The sequence below is a fragment of the Prorops nasuta genome, unplaced genomic scaffold (genome assembly GCF_024137725.1).
Source record: "Prorops nasuta isolate Cenicafe-Biocafe unplaced genomic scaffold, Cenicafe_Pnas_1.2 PNAS00032, whole genome shotgun sequence".
NCBI lineage: Eukaryota > Metazoa > Arthropoda > Insecta > Hymenoptera > Bethylidae > Prorops > Prorops nasuta.
This window is the reverse complement of record NW_027116829.1, coordinates 1,456,919-1,470,969: the sequence shown is the minus strand read 5'-3', so window position 1 is coordinate 1,470,969 and position 14,051 is coordinate 1,456,919. Positions and strand designations below refer to the sequence as shown.

Here is a 14,051-nt window from a genome sequence, read left to right as displayed (position 1 = left end):
ACCCCCACCCCACCCTTCCATCTCCCTCCCCCTCTCCATCCCACCATCCAGATACACTGGCAACCACGTACACACCTCGAATTTCCGCTTTAGGTGTCCCAAGTACTTCCTCGCTGTGTTGGTGAACTCTCTCTCTCTCTATATATATATATATACACACCTATTTCGAAACACCCACGTGCATGAGCTTTGTGTGTACAGTATATTATACATATATACTATTATATTGCCATCCACTTGTATTCCCACACTCGTACCTACAGGAGTTTCGTATGCTCCGGCCTCTTTCTACATGATTATACCTACACACACACACACACACACACATTACCAATCCAAAGCACATCTCTCTCGTGCCAGCGAGAGTACGCGTATTCTTAATTCCGTTTTCGCAACTGATTTACTCGTGCGTGTCGAGCCAAAATTATTTAATCTCGATTCGTTTAATATTTATTCCCCCCCCCCCCCTTATGATCTTGGCAAGCGAAACACTCGCTCGAGAGCAACGTCGATGGAAACTTTTGACACGAGGAGCCGCGTTACGCGTACGTGCAGGAATTTCTATATATTTCGGTGTGTGAGTGATCGTTACCCGTGCACCAGTGTGTTTGCCCTTTTTTACATGGCGCTTTCAAAGAGCGGCCGGCTCTTCTAAAAATGCGCTACTCTCTTTTTTACCCCCTCCCCCACCTCGAGCCACCCCAGTTCCCTTTACATCCCACGCTACCTCCCCCCTACTCCCTGCACTCTTAAGCGTACCGAGCGCTCCTTTCTCAAAAGCTCTGTGAATACACCTATAACTCCATTAATAACCAACGGCATATGATTCGATAAGATTTTCCATTACAAATCTATGAATAGCGCGATTTTTTTTAAATAAAACCTTTCGCGCGGACTTTCTCGATTGCTCTCTGTAAAATTATATTTTTATTATGTTTAAAATTCGTTGGGAGTAACGTTTGCCAAAGGGGAATAAATTTCGGGACGAATTGTTTCTCCAGGATCGAAGCGTTCGTAGCGAGTAAGAAAACGTGAAATAAATAAGTGTGTTATATATAGATATATGAATGCTTTGATTTCACCCAAGTTTCACGAATGCACCGAGAGACGAGCTTTCAATCACCTGCTTAAAGATTCCGATGTGGTAGAGGAAGTTACGTATCGAATAAAGTAGTTTATCCAAGTTGCCGAGCGGAAGCGTGGCAGGTGTAAATGGATTAATTAAGGGAATGCATGAGGTGAGACAAGCGGCTGTATTGTAACTAATCGAAAGAATCGTGAATATTTAAAGAAGAAACACGCTAATTCGATCATCAAAGAGACACAAATGTCATACCCTTTTAATTACGACGAACACGCGAGAAAAAAAAAACGCAACCAGCAGATAAGAGTTTGTCTTTTTTTTCTACACTAAACATAAATGAAATTTAACGAGTCTGAGGGATCAGCAGTGTATAATCGACGATAAAGATTACTCGGGTTAATGCAAAATAGTAATAAACACGCTTGGCGCGCATATACAGCGTCAGGGAAACTCGATAAAATTACGGACAATCCGATAATCAAGCAAGAGTCGGAAAATCGAATTAATGAAAAAAGCTTTTAAAGCCGTGAATAATTCCAGAGGGGTCCGCGCGTGCGTTCGTTCAGTTTCGTGCATAATTACGGTGGGTTAAGAAATTTCCAACGGTATCGTTGGGGAGGGGGAATTGAAGATTGCTCAATAAGGCCGAAGATTGGTTTAATTAGGTTTATCGGTTGATGCGTAAGTTATTCCACGCTCCATCACGAGTTTATTGGCAAAATAGCGCGATTCCAATTACATTAGTGTACATTAGCTCGACGGAAAGTTGCGTTATGAATATCCCAGTAGCGATTACTATCGGACACAAGTTACTCGCTATCGCGTCGATGTCGTGCTTTAATAATTTAAGCTGGTAGTGGAGTTTACCACCCCCTCCCCTCCCCCTTCCTCCTAACACCCTCCTTGGCTTCTCTCGCTCCTTCCTCGCGCAACCACCCTTCTCGGCGTTTCGCCCCTCCTCGAGGCAGACTCTCTATCCGCGCGTACTTTATTATTTTTTCAAACAAGACAGCAACAGTCGATATTCCAACTTGGGCTCTCTTTGCGAAGCACCCCGAACCCTCGCGCGCAGTTCGCCTCGAGAGACGAGGCGCTTCGCTGTTACTCACTTTTCTCAGCGTCAACCCCTTCTGCATTCGTCGATTCGTTCCTCCCCTCGAACAGCTGAAACCTCGATAACAATCTTCATTCAATTTTCCATAAATCTTTTGCAAGAGGAATTTTAAACCTCGAAATATTCTTTTCTGCTTTCTTAATAGGTGGTATGCAACAGTTTTTATTTTTGTCCACTCGAACGTTATATATTATAATAATTATAGAAGCATCCACTTTTGCAGAAATCTCTCGCAAAGATAAAACTTGCAATCCTCGCTGAAAAGTCTATCGCCTCCATTGTTACTCGTTTCTGCCTTTGTTAATCAATGGCGTATAACGGTTTCTTTCAACGTTCTTCCGTTAGGAGAACGGGCTGTGTATTATCAAAGCCACTCGGGACTAATTCCCCGCAAATACGTTGCATCTATGCTTTCGTGTATAATTTATTACACTTGTTAATAAAAGCCTTATCAGGGATGGCTGCAGCTATTAATCTTAATGACTTTAATTATGGAGGGAAGAATGCAGGACAAATATTTTAATAGGATGACCTAGTGTAGCCTTCTCGTTTTAGCGAAAGAAATTGGCATAATTACGTGGCATTGCAGAAACGTCGTTATTTTCTTGGCAGATAATGGAGATTAAGATGATTGTCGTAGGACAATTTCAGCAGCGATGCGAGTTGGAGCGTGATAAGCGGTATGCCTGACATAAAACTTAGTCAAGGTTAAAGCAAGCAGGTTTTGTCTCTCGCATCTTTGCCGCGACTACGGCAAAGTGTTCATTATACACACACCACGTGACAATGTTTTTACTCGCGTCCTGCTTTTTACTGGATTTCACATTATCATGCCAGGTGGAAGGAAGAACAATAACTCGTGTAGCACGCTTTCCTACCAAACTCCTTCCATTTTTTCCATTTAATTTTACACTCTGACACTCTAAATGCATACATGATCCAGAGGAAAAATCGATCAAAATCGCGTTGCACTAAATTGAGAAAATTGTGTATGTGGTAGTGTGGTGACGCATAACCATGAAAGAAATAATAATGAATCGAGTCGAGGCATGCCCGGAAGAACCGTGCGTGGGGGACAACGAATTATCAATCTAAATGTAATAATTAATCATTGCAACTATATATATATATATATATATATATAGCTGGCGGGCTTAATGTCCAATTGTGGTATTTGATTTAGATAAATATATACAGCAAACGCAGTACGGAGTGTAAGATAATTATGAAAACAATTCAGAGTACTGGTATCTTTTGTCAGTGTGCAACAATAAGCTGTTAAATTAAATAAACATCATTGACCCGAGTTGCAAGGGTATTAATGAAAGAATAACATTTAACAACGCGATAAAACGGTAAATGGATTTATCGAGGAAGCAAATATTTCGTCGCATTTCGTCAGTAGCGAGCATAAAATCTGTCCTAGCTCGCTTGGAATAATACCGTTCCCCGCTTGATTCACATTTCCGTTGCAACGAATAGCTAAGTTTGGTTGGTAGAATTTTTAGCAAAAGACATCCATCGCTGAAGCTGGTTTGACAAATGGTCACAAAGGAGTATGGAATGGGCCATGGGGGGAGGGTCGAGGGGGAAAAAAGGACGAGGAAAGCGTACGAAGGGAACAAAAATAATAAAAAAAAGGGGAAAACCGGTAGCGAGGGAAATAATCGAAAAATACAGGAGCCGGATCCATCAGAAAAAGTCCGGGCTTTTTTAATATTATACAGGAACTGAGGTGGGGGAGGGGGAGGGGGTAGTAGGAAGGCGCGAATCGAGAAAGGGTAGAGGGATGCGCACGGGCGAACTGAGTAGAAAAATGAAGGGATGAAAAGGAGGTTGGTCCAGAGGGAGGGAGGGAGGGGGTGGTAGGGGTTAGAGAGAACACGTCGACGAGGCTATATACGAGGGTTTGGTTGGACAGTGACAAGCGAGCTGGTAGGACCCACAAAATAAACTGAATCCCTCCTACCTCCACCCCCAGCAACCCTCCTCTTCATCCCCCTTGCTGCAACACGTCCCAGCACCCTCACTCCCACCTCCCTTGCCCCATCTCTCGGACTCCCATTCTAGTCGCGTCATCCGAACCAACTCCCCCCCCCCCTCTCACTCTCTCTCTCTGCGTTCCCGTGAAACCCTCATCCCGCCAAGTTGCGCACTCTCCCCCCCCCCCTTCTCTCGCAGAGAGCCTTCCGCCTCCGTGGCTACGTAGCTTGGCCAAATAAATTACACCGCCTCGTGACGCGAAAAAATCCAACGAGTTGCCGGAGTGAGTGAGTGGACGGTTGGTCGGGGTAGGGGAGGGTGGTAGAGGGTTGAAGGGGGATGGATGAATCGGGGATGGAAGGAAGCGGAACGAGCCGCCGCCGCAAGGGTGACGAGGAAAGGAGGAGAGGACCACTGGGGCAACCAGTGACTGAGAGTCCGAGTGTAATAGAGAGATAGGGGTGGGGAGGGTGAAAGAGAGAGAGAGAGAGAGAGAGAGAGAGAGATTTAAGTGCGAGCAGAGTGGAAATAGGAAAGCGCGAGTTCGGGTAAAGCGAGGGGTGGTCGACGAGGGTGGTCGAGGGTGGTGGTGGTTTGGGGTAGTTTGAACGTCCGAAAAGGGGTAGGCAGAGGACGGATAAAGGCCAGCACGCCGGGCGGAAATAATGAGAGAACGGAAAAAGTGGAGGAAGCCGGGAATGGGGATGGGTAGCGTGGTCCGCTTTAATTGGTTCGACGTGGTCAGATGAAAAATTCAACCAACCCCGCAGTTGCCTTCCCCCACCCTCGCGATTTTCCCCACCGAGCATCGAGACTCCACGCATCCCGCGTCGCCAGTTTCTGCTTCGTCTTTGACTCTCCATGCAAACTCGCTTCCCCTATACTTGTTCTCCACTTTCCTTTTTTTATCATTTCTACCCTCAAACGCTTCGATGTTTATTCCCCCCCACTTTGCTACCATCGGACGATCCGACGACTTTGGCAACTTTTTAACAACAATTTTCCAGCAGCTCTATCAAAATCAATTTCAACGTCGAACGATCTATTTCAATCGCGATTCTCGCTCAGAGATTAATCGAGTGGAGAACGCTAATGGATGTGATTTGCAATTCTGGGTGTCTGGGAAATTTCCAGGATTCGCCACACGAGATTCCACTTTTTCTTTTTCTTTCCTTCCAAGTGCAACTGTTAGGTTATACATATATATATAGTCTAAGGAAGAAGCGCTAGTAGTAGAGGTAACGCATAGCGTCAGACTTAAAACTTTCATTCGCCTCTTTCATCGCAGCTCGAGGTTGCGCCCGACTCGTCTACCTACCCCCCAGGGCGATGACTGATATAATCAAGCTTTTCTCTGTAAATTAACACCAAAGATTACCTTATTAGATTCCCTGCAGTTCGTCTAGTATGTTAGAATGTCAAATCCAAACTAAAACCGTTTCATTTGAAATATGATAAGCTTTCCCTGTTATAATCAAACTAACGTTAGATATATAATTTCGTAAACTTCTTCAGGTTCGTTCTTTGATCAAGTCAATGATGCAATCAAAGTTAATTAAGCTCGTTTGGAGGATTCTTCCATGGGGGAGAGGGGATACATTTTTTTCTTCTCAAAGGGTTTTAAAAAAAGTATTTACGAGATGAAGACGAGGGGAGGTCTCGTTGGTCGACAAGAACCACAGGTGTAATTCAACTGTTTACCTTTCCATATTTAAGGTGGTGCAGGTAATAGGGCCACTTTGATTAATGCTTTATGGCAAAGAGGGGTGGAAAGGTTCGAAGGATGAGAGAGAGAGAGAGAGAGGATGGAATGGACGAGAGGGAGAAAAGCATCCTTTCGAGGATGGAATGCCGAAAGCCAGCACCTACCAACTATGACACGCGAAATCTCATTTCCGATTTTCACCCCGGACACCCCCAACTTCCACCGAGCGCTGTGTCCTTCCTTGCAATTCCACCAGCCGTTTATTCAATCCGAATAATGTCAGAGAGCTGATATTTTCTCCAAATCCCATGACCACTCTTATGAAATTACTCGACATTATCGCTCCTCGGAGATATTTTCCACGATTTACCGAGGACTCTCTGTGATTCGAGTGAAACGAGTAGTCAAACACTTTTTTGATACAAATTAATTTTTTCAAATATATATAATTAACGTTGTTCCAAGCAACGAATCAACTGTTTCGATATCCGAAAAACTATTACTTATATACGAGAAAATGCGAGGTTTTGTTGGAAAAAAGTGGTTCAACTTTTTCCGCGGATTAATCTTGAAACGAGATACGTTGCCAGTCCCCGAAGGAGTGTATTAATCGTCCGGAAAGAGGGTAAAAGGACTTGACTGATTGGGGGAGGAAGAGACAGCGATAAAAAGGGCTGGAAAAAACAGTAAAAACGGAATCGAGGGAAGGAATCGAATGGAGAAGCAGGCAGAAATAAGAATGTGTTATATAGTATATATGTATAGAAAGAAATAAATATAGCATAAAGGGGGAGGGGTGAAAAATCTAGGGAAATCGTGGAAAATAATTGTAGAAAAGATGGGAGGAAAATAATGAAAGATGAAAGGGGGATATGAAAAAGGTTGAATGGACTTAACAAAGGGGTAAAAAAAGGGGGGGGGAGCACACTTGAAATGAAAAGAGAAGGAAGAGGCGGGAAAAGGAAGAGCCGAGGAAAGTAATCTAATTTAACTCGGCTGTTTTCACGGTTTTTAATTATACAGCCTCGACTCAAGAGCTGCCACGCTTTGTCCTGGCAATTCTGGTAAAGCACCAGGGCGCGTTCTACGGCTTCCCACCAGTCAGCTTTTCGCCTTCACCTTCAAACTGATTCGCGCTTTTTCCAACAGCTGACCTGATTCCTTTGCTAACGTCGTTTCAGCGATTTCTTCGCTAGTGCAAACATTCTGCTAAATTTCAGATAATTCTTCAAAACAATGATATTCTCTTATTAACACACAAATACACACAGATACAGATAGTTTACTCCTTTACACTTACTCAGACTAAGAACGGTGCACTCACCAACACGTTTCCTCGAAAGACCGAAGAATTCTTCCTTACACCTCCACCGTACAGTAATTAACATTTTGTACAAAATCTCTGATAGAGATCAAAATCGCTATATATCCATATAAACTAATTACTCGACTGTAATTATCCATGCAAAATTCCTTCGGTACAGCGTCGTACAAAAGCTTTCGCTATATTACACTGGATAGAACGTATCAACGTGTAGAAATGAATTTTTCAAGAGAATCGAAGCTTTTGTAATTGGCTGGACGGAAGGCTCCCCGAAGAAGAGGACCCAGAAGCAAGTGGAGGATCTTTCCGACTCACGTGACCGAGTTTTTCCTCCTTCCGCCTTTTGGAGTCGTTCTCAAGGTCAGGGGTACGCGTTCTGAACTTTTCGGGGGGCGAAACGGATCTGCGGAGTCTCTCGTCGGCATGGGCGATGGACTTCCGGTCCTCCGGCGTTTCTGCGGCTGGTGCCCGATGGGGTTGAAGGTCGGTGGGTTTGAGCAAGGCCTGGGCCTGGGCGACGGCCGCCGATGGATGAGGTGGTACCGGGCCCAGGTGCGGAGGGACTCCGGCGGCTGCAGCGGCCGCTGCAGCCCCGGCTATGCTGAGCAAGCCACCGGGAGGCAGACCACCCACCACTGCTCCGTGTGGCAACTGTTGAGCTTGCATCTGTTGCTAAAGGCAAATGTAAAACAACGTTTAATTAACGCAACAAACTTTTTCCCTCTTTCCCCATATACACATACGTATATATATATATATAATTATCCAATATGATTCGCACGGAGAAACACGCTTGAAATGTTTTCAACGAAGTACGAGTAATTCCGGCACAAAGGATCATTCATATATATATATATATATATATATATATATAATAAGTGTGTAGGAAAAATGGACTCACCAATATTTGCTGCAAGCTCTGCTGGTGCTGTTGCTAGAATGAAAAAAGCACAATGGATCAGTGAGAAAGGTTCGAGGAGAATTTGGAGAATAAGGAGTAAGGGGTGGAGGTGTGGGGGTTGGAAGGAATTGGTTGGCTGAGCTTACCCCAATAATAGCGTTGAGCTCTGGCATGGATATTTGCTTCGCCCTCTCGACAGCATTGGCCACCTGCTGCTGATGCTGCAAGCCATGCTATCATTATCGTGTCGTTGTCACACTCGATCGCGAGATTTTGCGGCACGCGTGCCAAATTGAAAGTCAAAGACTCACCTCTTGCGCCAGGAACGGAAGGAGCTGGTGGATTATCGCGTTCAGCCTCTTCGCAATTTCCGTCTGCGGAATTCAACAAAAACACAGCATTTTATATGGAATTTCTCTATATAGAATTTTTTTTTTAAAACAGCTCTTGCAAAAGTTTTTATCCCTTGCGAATATTATTTATATATATATATAGCTTTGCAACATGGAAAAGGGAGATATAGGAACGATGCATTTGTTGGATTTTCTTGCAATATTTTTCAATACGCGATTCGTAGGATAAAGCTTTTACAAATTGCCAGGTCGTTTCGGCATTGTGCCTCTATTCCGAAGAATTTACGGACAGCGTTCAGCCGCCGCCGCCACGGCGCGCAGCGCATATATGTATATATGTATAGTCCAGAAGAGAAAGCTCGGCTCGGGAGGGAAAAAAGCGCGAGGCCGAGCGCGCTCCGTTCGCCGGAGACAGAAAGATAGAAAACTGGCGCGTCCGTCAATTGGATTCCACCCCCTTCTTCCCTCTCTCCCTTTCCCACCCCTTACGAACTCTCGCTAGTTACCCCGAGCCATCCCTTCCAGGCGAGCGCGCGCGTATACCCGGTTGCCACCACCGACGCGCGCGCCCGGAGAAAAAGAATGCGTGACAAGGAAAAAAATAAAAGTGGACGCGAAAAATGCCCCTCGCATGAAAATTCATTTTCACCGCTCGAAACGATATTTCGCTGGGAAAAGCGTCTCCACCGATCCTCCTCGCGTCGTCGAAACTGCAAACGCTGTTATTCCTGAGTTTCGGGGTGCGTTTCTATGTATATATACAGGGTGTTCCACGAACGATGGCTATGCCAAAAATACCATCCGATAGGGGACAAAAATCTAAGTAAAAAAGTTGCAAAATCTTTTTTACTAGCACCCGTGGTTAAAAAGTTATTTGCAATTAAAGATTATCGGTTATAGTAGGCCTTCTTTAAGAGGAAGATTGTTTTGGTCGCATTAAAAGGCCAAAATGCTAAGATTCTGCGAATTAAAATACTAAGAAAAACACAAAGCCAAACATCCACCTGAGACTATTGTGTGGTGTGCTTATGTTTTGATTGTTTTTATGGCGCTCAAACTCGAAACAGCCGATCGGCCTTGAACCACTTGAATAGGCTCAAGTGGATGTTTGGCATTGTGTTTTTCTTAGGATTTTAATTCACAGAATCTCAGCATTTTGGCCTTATAATGCGACCAAAACAATCTTTCTCTTTAAGAAAGGCTACTTTAATGGATAATCTTTAATTGCAAACAACTTTTTAAGCAAGAGTGCTAGCAAAAAAGTTTTTACAACTTTTTTACTTAGATTTTTGTCGCCTATACGATGGTATTATGGCATGGCCATCGTTCGTGGGACACCCTGTATATAAATAAACAAATATAAAAATAGTGTGAGAGAGAGTGAGATAATTGATAGGGTCGAAGGGTGCAGCGATGAGGTCGGGTTTAATGCTGAACAATATATATATATATATATATATGTATAATGCACAAAGGGACGGTTTGAAAATTGCGCGAGACGTTGGAAAAAAGGAATAAGGAGGGTGTGTGTAGGGGGATGAAGGGGGTGAACGTGTCAAACAGAATCGAAAGCTGGTGGACGCGCGTCAATTCGCCCTGGGGGCTGGAGAACGAAAAGGGCGAGGGTGGCGAACGCGCGGGGGGTGGAAAGGAAGGTTTGGCATCGGAGGCCAGTTGCAAAAGAGGTGGAGGAGGGGGAGGGGGTAGGTGGAGCGGGGCGGTCGGTGGCGCAAGTGTTGTCCAGCAGGAAAAAATGGTTATTCCTTCTCGAATGTGCCCGATGCACATGCAGCTTTTCCCGCAGAACGGATGGTCCAGGTGGATGGGAGGAGGGGAGGGGGATGACAGGGGGTGGTCGAAGCGGCTGAATGGGTCGGGGGGTGGAGGTAACATTGAGATTAGCAACGGGTAAAAAATCGATGTCATCGCCCCTGGTTCACCCTAGCCATCCCGACTCTCACCCACGCCTATATCGTCCGCCGTTCTCTCTTTCGTCCTGCATCCCCCTCCTCCACCCCATCCTACTCTCTATCTCACCCCCCGGACCCTCCGCTAGTTCCACAGGGCCAAATAAAAGAACCCGAACACACCAATCCCCGTTCCGCGTACCTACACAACGGCCGGGGTTCGCGCGTGTGCGTTTACGCTTCTCCACGTGTGTGTGTGCGCGCGCTAGAAAAGCGAAGCTCGAGAGAGCGAGAGAGGTTAGAGGAGGGGGAGAGGGGGATGAAATGCGGGGAAAAAGCGAGAAAGACTGGCGGAGCAAAAAAATGAGCGAAAGGGGTGGCCGAGAGAGGGTGGGAGGGGGTGGTTTCGTGCCCGGATAGATAGACATATATACGTGTGCATGGAGGCAGAGAGAGAACTGGAAAGGCTGGCTGAGTTATATGCAATTGGTCAGCTTGCGCATTTTTTATCGGTTTCGCCCCGCGCGCTCTCTGTCGCGATGGGAAATCGTAGTTTCTCGCGCTCCCTGTACATACATACATATATATATATATATATCGATGCACGCCCCGAGAATACAAAAGCTCACTTTTCTTATAGAGATTGATGATGAAACTAAAGCCACGGCAATTTTCGACCTTTCCTTCCACCATTTATATATATATACATGTCTACGATCGAATCGATACATCGTTTGTTTTGTAAAAAATTCTGGACGAGAATCGTGCATGTGTAAATGTGACGGACCAATGGTACAGGAATGTCTCGTGTGAAAATATTTTAGACCCGATGAGACTGTGCAAAAACGTCTAAACTTTTTTTAGGAACCAAGTAGACCACTGTACACACTATACATGTTGCAATAGGAGAGGAAGAGGGCCAATAGGAGAACGCATGGTACGGAACGTCGCTGCGTATTGGAATCAATCGAGCAGCAGGGCGACTGGCATTCGTGCCTTTCAATTAACCGATAAGCGTTATCGGCTAGGCACGCTCGCCTCGCACCGGTCACGCAGTGTTTGCTTTTTTCCCCGACACATTCCTGCCATCTCCCGCGCAGCCGCCATTTTTCCCTTTGCCGTGGGAAAAAATTTGCGGCAAATTCGCAAGGAGGACGCTCGGCAAATTTATTCCATCGCGTCCGAGAGAATTTTCTATAACCCACACACACATATATATATAAAAGCGAGTGGCTTCTGGATTGATAATTCGGCAAAGTAGCGAAAGCGTGTAATAAGGTAAATCCGAGCGGGAATAAAGTATCGATGGTCCATTACGTTTTACGGGGAGGAAATTTAGGGTCCGAGGGGCGCGCGTGCGGTTATTTAAAGAGGATCCTAGGGTTGCTCGGTATACTATACCGTGCCGGGGTGAATTTGAGTTAGCGTAGTGGGAGGGGGGTGGGGTGGCGAAGAAAAAGACGGATCTAAGCTCGCAGGGGAAGAGAAGAGATTGTTTTCATTGGGGAGTCAAATTGAAGAGGAGAGCGAGGAGCCGAAGAGCGCGATTCGAAAGTCGGCCAAGTGCCAGAGACAGCGACGCAGCGCCGGGTTTGCCGGGCTTGGGGCTGGCTGGATGCTGCGGCGGAATTATTTTATCCTTTTCCACTTCTCTCTCTCTCTCTCTCTCTCTCTCTCTCCCTCATCCTCTTCCGGAGCCCTCCGAGTTCAGACGGCGAGAATGAGGGGAACCGACAGCTCGCGTAATAAATGTTCCTCGAGAACCTATTAAGCTGCAGGTGGTTAAAAATCGAGGGAGCGAAAACACGCTAAAAATATTATCTATTGCTCGGGGTAAGAAAAGTATGGTTCTTCGGGGGGAGATCCATTATTCCTCGAGAGAAACGACCCTGATAATTATCCGCTCCTCCGATATTTTTTAATCCCTCCCCCCTCTCTCTTTGAAATTCAATCTCTTCTCGCTTTTGCCTCGCGAAACAGATTTCGGTGCAATTGTTATATATATATATATATTTATGTATATAGTTTACGGTGAGAATATTCGCAAACTATTTGGTCAGGGTAAATCGTTCCTGATCGTTGCTTTGTTGGCAATTAAAGCTGGAACAATGGTATATATTTATAAATAAATTTCAATTCGCTGGATACAGAGTAAATAGTTTACTCTGCGAACATATATGTATACGTGTAATAGATATTTTTTCTATGGAGTAGCTCGAATGTAACAGCAATAACCGGCATACGTTACAGGAGATACTTTGTAACGATACAGGAAAGCAGGTTACAATTAGCATAAATTAATCGGTTAAGTAATTTAATTGCAAATCGTCCGCAAGCGTATCAAGTTGATATTGCAGTTAATTAGCGAACTGCGAAGGACCAATAACTTTTCATTTCTTTTCCAATTAGCGCCAGGGTGGGTTGAGACGCGGGGTGTTACGTTGCTACCCCCACCCCACCCCTCTCAGTGGGTCTTTAACTCTCCCACCCTGCAATTTGTCGTCGCCCGCGCGCTGCCCCCGGGGGATTGATTTCCCGACGGCCAACGGCTTTCCTTTCCCCTTTTTCTATCTGCTTCTTTTACCCCCGTCCAACCCCCTCCCCTTCCCCTCCACGCCATCAACATTGCCACTCGACTTCTTATCCCTCCTTCCCGACACTTTATCTTACACCGTAGCGAGGGAAGAGACGAGTTTCTCCCATTTGTTAAGGGAACGATTATTACATTTTATTATATACAGAGAGAGAGAGAGAGAGAGAGAAAGATGTTCAAAAAATCTGCCCCACCCCTCCACTCGGTCCGTTACATCCCCACCCTTAAAATCCTCCGCTTCGTTCCCGTACCACCGCCTTTGTTCACCAATTTGGTTAATGAAAATCAGAATAAAATATAGAAAACCCTGAAAAGTCTGATATTCGCGCTAGAAAGAAACGAACAATTGAAATTCAAAAGAGAAATTATAAAGCAAAGTTATAATTGTGAAAATGTGGACGAGGAGAGAGAGAAAAGGTTTATAAATTAATTGAAAGATTAACGCAAGAAATCAATTAACAATTAAAAGTTGTACCAGTGTATTATATGTATAGTCAACCGTTTGCCAATTGTGCTTTTCGCCCGCTCCTATTACCCTTCGTCGATAATCCTCAGTTTCGTCCGTTCGATTTTCATTGCCATTTGGTTTTATCCCTCCTCCCCCCTTTACAAGGTCTCGTTAATGTTTTCTGCAAGAAATCACGAGTCAGCGGCAAACTGCATTGTACGAGGGAATTCATTGTTCGGGTAGAGGGAAATAAAGTGATTGATTGTTTCGAGGGAAGAGAGGTGGATGGGGGGGGGGGGGGGAGGGGGAGAAGCAGCAGAGCAACGGCAGTGGTATTAGTATTGATAGCGATGCTTGTAAGAGCCACGCGTAGTGGTGGTACAGCAACGTGCAAACAAGAAGAAGAGGAAGCGGAAGGGAGGGGTGCAGGCTTCTTAAAGAGGAAACTGTTCCGGCTGGATACACCGGTGTGACCGTGGAATTTCGGGCTGGAGGAAGGAGCGTCGCTGCACCCCATTTCGGGGATGGCCTTAAGCCGCTGCAAGGGTGAGAATTGATCGGCCGCTAATGCTAATGAATATCGCTTTTGGTCCCGCGCGCTGAGGTTATTCTTGCTGCCTCAAATCCCCCCCCCCCCCC

The 14,051-nt window shown here is 45.4% G+C and overlaps 1 protein-coding gene across 10 annotated transcripts in view; it reads right to left on the bottom strand.

The window, feature by feature from the left end:
• LOC136783135 (protein groucho-like) overlaps positions 1-14,051 on the bottom strand; it is a 72,166-nt gene that overhangs the window by 19,910 nt on the left and 38,205 nt on the right. For 8 of the 10 annotated variants that reach the window (XM_066743005.1, XM_066743004.1, XM_066743014.1 and 5 more), the window contains 4 exons: positions 8,423-8,485; positions 8,258-8,344; positions 8,112-8,144; positions 7,526-7,882 (listed from right to left, as the gene is read on the bottom strand). In XM_066743005.1, the coding sequence (XP_066599102.1) occupies positions 7,526-7,882; positions 8,112-8,144; positions 8,258-8,344; positions 8,423-8,485 (540 nt within the window). The remainder of the gene's footprint in view (positions 1-7,525; positions 7,883-8,111; positions 8,145-8,257; positions 8,345-8,422; positions 8,486-14,051) is intronic. The other 2 variants (XM_066743010.1, XM_066743011.1) reach the window with 1 other exon arrangement.